General features: G+C 49.7%; 1 protein-coding gene across 1 annotated transcript in view; it reads right to left on the bottom strand.

The window, feature by feature from the left end:
* Positions 1 to 10000, bottom strand: part of tjap1 (tight junction associated protein 1 (peripheral)) — a 45089-nt gene that overhangs the window by 32686 nt on the left and 2403 nt on the right. The window contains 1 exon segment of the mRNA XM_056410816.1: positions 710 to 834. Within this exon segment, the coding sequence (XP_056266791.1) occupies positions 710 to 829 (120 nt within the window). The 5' untranslated portion in view covers positions 830 to 834.

Genomic DNA, 10000 nt, shown 5'->3' with positions numbered 1-10000 from the left:
ACGGACGTTTCTCGATTGTTCATCGAACTCTGCCGACGTATGGAAACACAGCTTCTCCCAGAATGCAACAGTGGAACGTCTCAGCTGATCGATCGCCCACAGAGCCGTGAGATCAATGATCTGGGGGGCGGGGCTTCCTCGTTCACTGGAGGACATCCTGCCGAGCTGCGTCAGGTGGGCGGGGCTGAGGACGCGACAGGTGATTTCATCCAGAAAGTTGGAGAAGCGGACCTTCTCCTCCAGAACCTTCCAGTTCCAATCCGTCCTGCAGGGGGCGGGCGGGTCCGAGGACCGCCGCCGATGGGACCGGTGCAGAGAGCGAGTGGGCAAGTGGAGGGCGCCGCCCCGCTGTCGGCCAGCAGCTCCTCTGACCTTCTGATGACATCATCGGCATTCCCCACACCCGGCGAGGCCGGATGCTTCCGGATCCCTTTGGGAGGCGTCCGGTGGGCGTGGCGTCTCCTCTGGGTTTCCTGCCCGCGGCGGCCTTTCCACGTGTTGGCAAACCGTCGCCGTTACTGCTCACGGAGACACTCCGTGGGGACGCCCGGTGGCAGAACTCCAGGCTGGAGACACTGGAGGCGTCCGGCTCGCTGTCCGAGAGCAGCGGCGGGGAGGTGTCAACGCCGCGACCCGGCGACCCGCGGGAGGAAGAGGAGAGGGGGAGGCGCTGCAGGGGGGGGGGCGTGTTTAGGGGGTGAAGGTTTACCTGATTGATGTCGGGCTGCGGCGCAGATGGAGAAGGACCGGCAGGCGTGGCGTGGCGCGTCTCGCGGTGCTGCAGCGGAGCCTTGCGGTACGGCTTCCTGGCCGGGCCGGCGCCGCTCATCCTGGCTGCTCACCACACACACAGGAGAAGAGTTAGCACTACGCCGCCGCAGCCTCACACAGCCTCACACCGCCTAGATGAGGTTCCTCTAGGAGCCTTAGAGATAGAGGAAGGAGATGAGGTTCCTCTAGGAGCCTTAGAGATAGAGGAAGGAGATGAGGTTCCTCTAGGAGCCTTAGCGATAGAGGAAGGAGATGAGGTTCCTCTAGGAGCCTTAGAGATAGAGGAAGGAGATGAGGTTCCTCTTGGAGCCTTAGAGATAGAGGAAGGAGATGAGGTTCCTCTAGGAGCCTTAGAGATAGAGGAAGGAGATGAGGTTCCTCTAGGAGCCTTAGAGATAGAGGAAGGAGATGAGGTTCCTCTAGGAGCCTTAGAGATAGAGGAAGGAGATGAGGTTCCTCTAGGAGCCTTAGAGATAGAGGAAGGAGATGAGGTTCCTCTAGGAGCCTTAGAGATAGAGGAAGGAGATGAGGTTCCTCTTGGAGCCTTAGAGATAGAGGAAGGAGATGAGGTTCCTCTAGGAGCCTTAGAGATAGAGGAAGGAGATGAGGTTCCTCTAGGAGCCTTAGAGATAGAGGAAGGAGATGAGGTTCCTCTAGGAGCCTTAGAGATAGAGGAAGGAGATGAGGTTCCTCTAGGAGCCTTAGAGATAGAGGAAGGAGATGAGGTTCCTCTAGGAGCCTTAGAGATAGAGGAAGGAGATGAGGTTCCTCTAGGAGCCTTAGAGATAGAGGAAGGAGATGAGGTTCCTCTAGGAGCCTTAGAGATAGAGGAAGGAGATGAGGTTCCTCTAGGAGCCTTAGAGATAGAGTAAGGAGATGAGGTTCCTCTGTATGAGCCTTAGAGATAGAGTAAGGAGATGAGGTTCCTCTAGGAGCCTTAGAGATAGAGTAAGGAGATGAGGTTCCTCTAGGAGCCTTAGAGATAGAGGAAGGAGATGAGGTTCCTCTAGGAGCCTTAGAGATAGAGTAAGGAGATGAGGTTCCTCTAGGAGCCTTAGAGATAGAGTAAGGAGATGAGGTTCCTCTAGGAGCCTTAGAGATAGAGGAAGGAGATGAGGTTCCTCTAGGAGCCTTCGAGATAGAGTAAGGAGATGAGGTTCCTCTAGGAGCCTTAGAGATGGGGTAAGGAGACGAGGTTCCTCTAGGAGCCTTAGAGATGGGGTAAGGAGACGAGGTTCCTCTAGGAGCCTTAGAGATAGAGGAAGGAGATGAGGTTCCTCTAGGAGCCTTAGAGATAGAGGAAGGAGATGAGGTTCCTCTTGGAGCCTTAGAGATAGAGGAAGGAGATGAGGTTCCTCTAGGAGCCTTAGAGATGGGGTAAGGAGATGAGGTTCCTCTAGGAGCCTTAGAGATAGAGGAAGGAGATGAGGTTCCTCTTGGAGACTTAGAGATAGAGGAAGGAGATGAGGTTCCTCTAGGAGCCTTAGAGATGGGGTAAGGAGATGAGGTTCCTCTAGGAGCCTTAGAGATAGAGGAAGGAGATGAGGTTCCTCTTGGAGCCTTAGAGATAGAGGAAGGAGATGAGGTTCCTCTAGGAGCCTTAGAGATAGAGTAAGGAGATGAGGTTCCTCTTGGAGCCTTAGAGATAGAGGAAGGAGATGAGGTTCCTCTAGGAGCCTTAGAGATGGGGTAAGGAGATGAGGTTCCTCTAGGAGCCTTAGAGATGGGGTAAGGAGACGAGGTTCCTCTAGGAGCCTTAGAGATAGAGGAAGGAGATGAGGTTCCTCTAGGAGCCTTAGAGATGGGGTAAGGAGATGAGGTTCCTCTAGGAGCCTTAGAGATGGGGTAAGGAGACGAGGTTCCTCTTGGAGCCTTAGAGATAGAGGAAGGAGATGAGGTTCCTCTAGGAGCCTTAGAGATGGGGTAAGGAGATGAGGTTCCTCTAGGAGCCTTAGAGATGGGGTAAGGAGACGAGGTTCCTCTAGGAGCCTTAGAGATGGGGTACAAATGACATGTAATGTAATACATCAGCAGTTGGGCCGCTACTCCTTCATGTCAAAAGGAGTCACCTGAGGTGGTTCAGGCCTGATGAGGTAGTCTGGCTCAGTCTGCTGGTCTGCTGCCTGAGACCAGACCCGGACTCAGAGGACCCAGAGGACCCAGAGGACCCAGAGGACCCAGAGGACCCAGAGGACCCAGTGGACCCAGTGGACCCAGTGGACTCAGTGGACTCAGTGGACTCAGTGGACTCAGTGGACTCAGTGGACTCAGTGGACTCAGTGGACCCAGAGGACCCAGTGGACTCAGAGGACCCAGAGGACTCAGAGGACTCAGTGGACTCAGTGGACTCAGTGGACTCAGTGGACTCAGAGGACTCAGAGGACTCAGAGGACTCAGAGGACTCAGAGGACTCAGTGGACTCAGAGGACTCAGAGGACTCAGAGGACTCAGAGGACCCAGAGGACCCAGAGGACTCAGAGGACTCAGAGGACCCAGTGGACTCAGTGGACTCAGTGGACTCAGTGGACTCAGTGGACTCAGTGGACTCAGTGGACTCAGTGGACTCAGAGGACTCAGTGGATGAGGATGAGAGACCTTCTTGAATAACGGTCAGGTCTTCCGTCTGATCAGGGAGTGACTGACATCAGCCAATCAGAGAGCACTCACCACGTCATCCTACCCATAATCCTCTCTGAGCAGAGATAAACCCCTGTGCAATGTAATCCCATCCATTCACACACAAGAACGAAATATTAGAGCCACAAAACTGGACTATTCAACAGGGTTTTTCCTGACTAGAGAACATGTGGGTGCGCGCCTAAGCCGTTTTCCCGAGCGCCTAAGGCAAAAAAAGTCTGCGGTGAAAAAAACACACCAAAAAAACTGTTCATCACGTGCATGTCAGCGAATATGTTCTCAATAGTATGTTTCAAGTCGGCTCCAGCCGAACCCTCGTTCTGTTTGGATCAATAGTCATGGATTGATAAGCGAGTCTTCCTGTCTGATCAATGCTGTGAGGTGAATGGACAGAGCGGCCGGCTGCTGGTCACTCACCAGCCCACCTGCACCAACACACCTGGACTATATCGGGATGCACCGATCTGATCGGCGCCGATCCATATCGGCCGATATTGCCATTCTCGGTTTTGATCGGCGTTCTCAAAACGGCCGATCAGATGACGTCACATCTGAGAGAAAAACTATCAGACACGTTTCAATCGCGGCGCAACGGAGACGATGCGCCCGGCGAGGGCCGCAGAGGTCAGAGGTCAGAGGGGATCCTCACCACCGAGCGGCTCCCCGTCCCCCGAGTTGAATCTCTGGGTCGACTCAGCCGACTCTCACATGTCTGCCCCTAGAGATGCTCACGCTAAACACATTCCATCGGGAGCTAAGAGGGTTTGATCAAGTTAGCGGAAGGATTCACGTGACAACATCCGTTTTTCAAAATAAGATGTCGACAAATCATACACGAACATATAAAAGTAAACAATTAACTGATTTTGTATCTTTAGAGATCGTTTCTGAGATTTAGCTTAAATTATGCTAACATTAAAACATTTTTACTGGACCAAGGAAGAGTTTATAAAAATTAGTCAGTCTTTTGTATGTTAAGAAAAGTCCTGTATATAGATTTCCCCAAGAGTTCCAGGAAATGAATGCAGATGTGTTCCATACATATCTGAAATCCCCTACAATAGCAATCAAACTATTTTAATGTATCAATTAGGACATTTTTCAAAGTAAAAGTCCTAAATGTTTAAAGAAATCGTTAATTTCTTTAATGTTTGAGGTGCTTTATATATGTATTTCCTCATAGTCCTAGAGGCAATAATGCTCCACAATAAATAGAATGCTTCAATCGACACCGTGATTGGTGATCAGTATTATTGGATCGGCAGATACTGATTTCAGTGATCTAGGGCTGCAACAACGAATCGATAAAATCGATAAAAATCGATTATTAAAATAGTTGGCAACGAATTTCATTATCGATTCGTTGTGTCGCGCGATTATTACGGCACTCAATAAGTCGCGGAGTATTAAAAAAGTTGAGTTGAGCGCAGAGCGGCGCAGGAGAAACCAGAGCGGAGGGAGAGACGGAATGCTGCGTTGTGAGAGCCAATCAGCGCTGAGCTGCTCCTCTGTTGATGAATCTAATTGGCTGCTGCTGCTCACGTGGCGCTGGATGCGGAAGTCATTCACGTCGTCGGAGACATTCACGGAGCTGAGTGCGCCTCTGGGTGATGTCATGACCCCAGACACCAGGGCGCTACATGTCACCACGTGTGTGGCATTTCCACAAGAGGATAACGTAGAAAACGTGGTTATTTATTCCGAGGCGGATGGCTGAAAATATTTTTCCACGGAGAAAGGCAACGGAGATAAGCCCCGCCCCCTCACCATATGAGGCATTTAACCCATAAATAGCCAACTCAGGAGAGTAAAGCGCTGCCAGTCTGTTTATGACCAGTGAACAGGGTTCATCCACATGCTGACCAGTGGGTCTCCAGGACCTTTCCATGATTTTAAACCAAATTTCCATGATTAAACATTAAGTGAAAACTCTGTGTATACTTGAACAAGTGAGAAGATGTAGTATTTAAACTAACAAGGAGAATTCCAAAGCACACCGTATATATTCCGTGTAAATTAACATTTTAATATAACATATTTGCATTACTTTTCCAAACATTTTGGGATTTTATTTTTTTCAATTACTTTTCTAGGCCTGGAAATAGCCATTTAAAAATTCCATGACTTTTCCAGGTTTTCCATGACCGTACGGACCCTGTTTTGAATAAAGGGTTGAAAATGACAGTTTTTGTTTTTTTATCCGATTAATCGATTCATTGAAAAAATAATCAACAGATTAATCGATTATCAAAATAATCGTTAGTTGCAGCCCTACAGTGATCGGTGATCGGCACCAAAAACCTGATCGGTGCATCTCTAATTGTCAATCTATTAGCCGATCTATTTTAGCAAAATGATTTCCTCAAGCATTGCCTCCATTATTTATGGGGGGAAAAAAGAAAAAATACATAGATGTCTGCTAATTACGGTGATATGGCAATACAGACCATGCACGCACAGCGCGCAAAAACATTTTTTTGGGAGCACCGAAGACCCATTTTGACCCAGGAAAAACACTTCAATTAGTTGATCAGCACAAAATGTCAGTTTGATTATTTAATCAATTGATCAAATGTCCACGTGTGGTTTAAATATCTCAAGAAGTCTCATCTACCAAAAGTAAAGTCGGGCCGCTGACCAAGACACCGCTTAAAGGGATGAAACATGTATATCTGCTGTTGGCCAGGTGCATTGTGGGCCGCCGGCCAGACCCCGTGGATCTGTGCAGTTTAAATGATTCATAAGGAATTACATAATAATGAAGACGCTCTGAGGACGAGTCAAGGACGCTTCAGTCCTGAATAAAACATCCTCACCTCCTCAGAGCACTTGGTTACTCCTTCATTCTTTTTGTCAACGTTCCTCCTCTCACGGTTACCATGCTTCCTTCACTGCCTCCTTACTTTCTTTCTGCTTCCTTCTGTCCTTCCTCCTCCTGCCTCATGTCTCCGTCATGTCCTCTTTGTGTTCTTCTCTTCCACCTCGTTGCCTTAACGTTTCCTTCTCTTCCTCTTGCACACCAACTCCTTTCCTTCTCTGCCTCCTAGTTCATTTGTTTGTCCCCTTTGTATTTACTATGATGTCATATAGAGGAGCAGACCATCCCCTGTAGAGGGGTACCTGGTCTCAAGGTGAGGAAGAGGATCAGACCACCCCCCTGTAGAGGGGTACCTGGTCTCAAGGTGAGGAAGAGGATCAGACCACCCCCCTGTAGAGGGGTACCTGGTCTCAAGGTGAGGAAGAGGATCAGACCACCCCCCTGTAGAGGGGTACCTGGTCTCAAGGTGAGGAAGAGGATCAGACCACCCCCCTGTAGAGGGGTACCTGGTCTCAAGGTGAGGAAGAGGATCAGACCACCCCCCTGTAGAGGGGTACCTGGTCTCAAGGTGAGGAAGAGGAGGGGAACCATGTGAGCATCAAGTGCTTCGTGGTGTCGCTGTTCTTCAGTAATATTCTGGTCAAAGACCAGCCGGGTCCTCCTCCGGGACGAGGACGACTACGCTCCTCCTCCCCTCTGAGGGGCGTCTACGCTCCTCCTCCTCCTCTTCTTCCTCTCTGAGGGGCGTCTACGCTCCTCCTCCTCCTCCTCCTCTCTGGGGTCGATTCAGATTCAGTCTGAAGTGCCTTCACAGTTCTTTTGATAATCTGAGCTTGTATCCCCCTGAAGGGTTATTTGGGAGTTGTTCCTGATCCGATGTGAGGTCAAAGTTCAGGGATGTCTATGTGTACAGATTGTAAAGCACTCCGAGACAAATTTGTAATTTGTGAAATTGGGCTATACAAATAAACTGAATTGAATGACGCGACGACTCACCTGAACATGAGACCACACACACACACACACAGTTTCCTAGCAACAGCACAGCTCTACAGGAGGCGGCCGGGTGATAGGAACAAGATCAATAGCTTATCGTTCAAATATTACACATATTGGCACATGCTTCAAAAGTCTGACTGAAACAATCCCCCCAACGTTATCCACCTCAACGTTATCCACCCCAACGTTATCCACCTCAACGTTATCCACCTCAACGTTATCCGCCCCAACGTTATCCACCCCAACGTTATCCACCTCAACGTTATCCACCTCAACGTTATCCACCCCAACGTTATCCACCCCAACGTTATCCACCTCAACGTTATCCACCCCAACGTTATCCACCTCAACGTTATCCACCCCAACGTTATCCACCTCAACGTTATCCACCAACGTTATCCACCAACGTTATCCACCCCAACGTTATCCACCCCAACGTTATCCACCCCAACGTTATCCACCTCAACGTTATCCACCTCAACGTTATCCTCCTCAACGTTATCCTCCTCAACGTTATCCACCTCAACGTTATCCACCTCAACGTTATCCACCCCAACGTTATCCACCCCAACGTTATCAACGTTATCCACCTCAACGTTATCCACCCCAACGTTATCCACCCCAACGTTATCCTCCTCAACGTTATCCATCCCAACGTTATCCACCTCAACATTATCCACCCCAACGTTACCCACCCCGTTATCCATCCCAACGTTATCCCCCCCCAACGTTACCCACCCCGTTATCCACCCCAACGTTATCCCACCCAACGTTACCCACCCCAACGTTACCCACCCCGTTATCCACCCCAACGTTATCCACCCCAACGTTATCCACCCCAACGTTACCCACCCCGTTATCCCCCCCAACGTTACCCACCCCGTTATCCATCCCAACGTTATCCACCTCAACGTTATCCATCCCAACGTTACCCACCCCAACGTTATCCCCCTCAACGTTATCCATCCTGTTGAGATATGCTCTCATATTGTGTGATTGGACATTGGGCAACTTGAACTGATTGATGTGACCAATGAACCTGATTTGAGCCACCTGTGTGTGGGCGTGAACTGTTTATTTGAGTGTCAATAAAAAGCCTCACTGGAGGGTGAGGGCAGTACTCTATTGGCTGTGTAACAGACAAGTCACGTATCCTGTGTCTCCATACTTCTTTAATTCCTCCGTCTAGTAAGTCTTATTGTTGGTGCTATTTGTGTTATATCCACTGTGCTCTTAGCTCTGCTAAGACATCCCAACGTTATCCACCTCAACGTTATCCACCTCAACGTTATCCCCCCCAACATTATCCACCTCAACGTTATCCATCCCAACGTTACACACCCCAACGTTACCCACCTCAACGTTATCCACCTCAACGTTATCCACCCCAACGTTATCCACCTCAACGTTATCCATCCCAACGTTATCCACCCCAACGTTATCCACCTCAACGTTATCCACCCCAACGTTATCCACCTCAACGTTATCCACCCCAACGTTATCCACCCCAACGTTATCCACCCCAACGTTACCCACCCCAACGTTATCCACCCCAACGTTATCCACCTCAACGTTATCCCCCCCAACGTTATCCACCTCAACGTTACACACCCCAACGTTACCCACCTCAACGTTATCCACCTCAACGTTATCCACCTCAACGTTATCCCCCCAACGTTATCCATCTCAACGTTATCCCACCCAACGTTATCCACCTCAACGTTATCCCCCAACGTTATCCACCTCAACGTTATCCACCCCAACGTTATCCACCCCAACGTTATCCATCCCAACGTTATCCACCTCAACGTTATCCACCCCAACGTTATCCACCCCAACGTTATCCACCCCAACGTTATCCACCCCAACGTTATCCACCTCAACGTTATCCACCCCAACGTTATCCCCAGCGTTATCCTCAACGTTATCCACCTCAACGTTATCCACCCCAACGTTATCCACCTCAACGTTATCCACCTCAACGTTATCCACCTCAACGTTATCCATCCCAACGTTATCCACCTCAACGTTATCCACCTCAACGTTATCCACCCCAACGTTATCCACCTCAACGTTATCCACCTCAACGTTATCCACCTCAACGTTATCCACCCCAACGTTATCCACCTCAACGTTATCCACCTCAACGTTATCCACCCCAACGTTATCCACCTCAACGTTATCCACCTCAACGTTATCCACCTCAACGTTATCCACCTCAACGTTATCCACCCCAACGTTATCCACCTCAACGTTATCCATCCCAACGTTATCCCCCCAACGTTATCCCCCTCAACGTTATCCACCCCAACGTTATCCACCCCAACATTATCAACGTTATCCACCTCAACGTTATCCACCCCAACGTTATCCACCTCAACGTTATCCATCCCAACGTTACACACCCCAACGTTACCCACCCCAACGTTATCCACCTCAACGTTATCCATCCCGTTATCCACCTCAACGTTATCCACCTCAACGTTATCCACCCCGTTATCCACCCCCAGCGTTATCCACCCAACGTTATCCCCCAACGTTATCCACCCCAACGTTATCCACCCCAACGTTATCCACCTCAACGTTATCCACCCCAACGTTATCCCCCCCAACGTTATCCACCTCAACGTTATCCACCCCAACGTTATCCACCTCAACGTTATCCCCAACGTTATCCCCCAACGTTATCCCCCAGCGTTATCCACCTCAACGTTATCCCCCCCAACGTTATCCACCTCAACGTTACCCACCCCAGCGTTATCCACCCCAACGTTA

Source organism: Pseudoliparis swirei, unplaced genomic scaffold (genome assembly GCF_029220125.1).
Source record: "Pseudoliparis swirei isolate HS2019 ecotype Mariana Trench unplaced genomic scaffold, NWPU_hadal_v1 hadal_27, whole genome shotgun sequence".
Taxonomy (NCBI): Eukaryota; Metazoa; Chordata; class Actinopteri; order Perciformes; family Liparidae; genus Pseudoliparis; species Pseudoliparis swirei.
The sequence above is the reverse complement of the archived record's forward strand: the minus strand, read 5'-3'. Positions and strand labels throughout refer to the sequence as shown.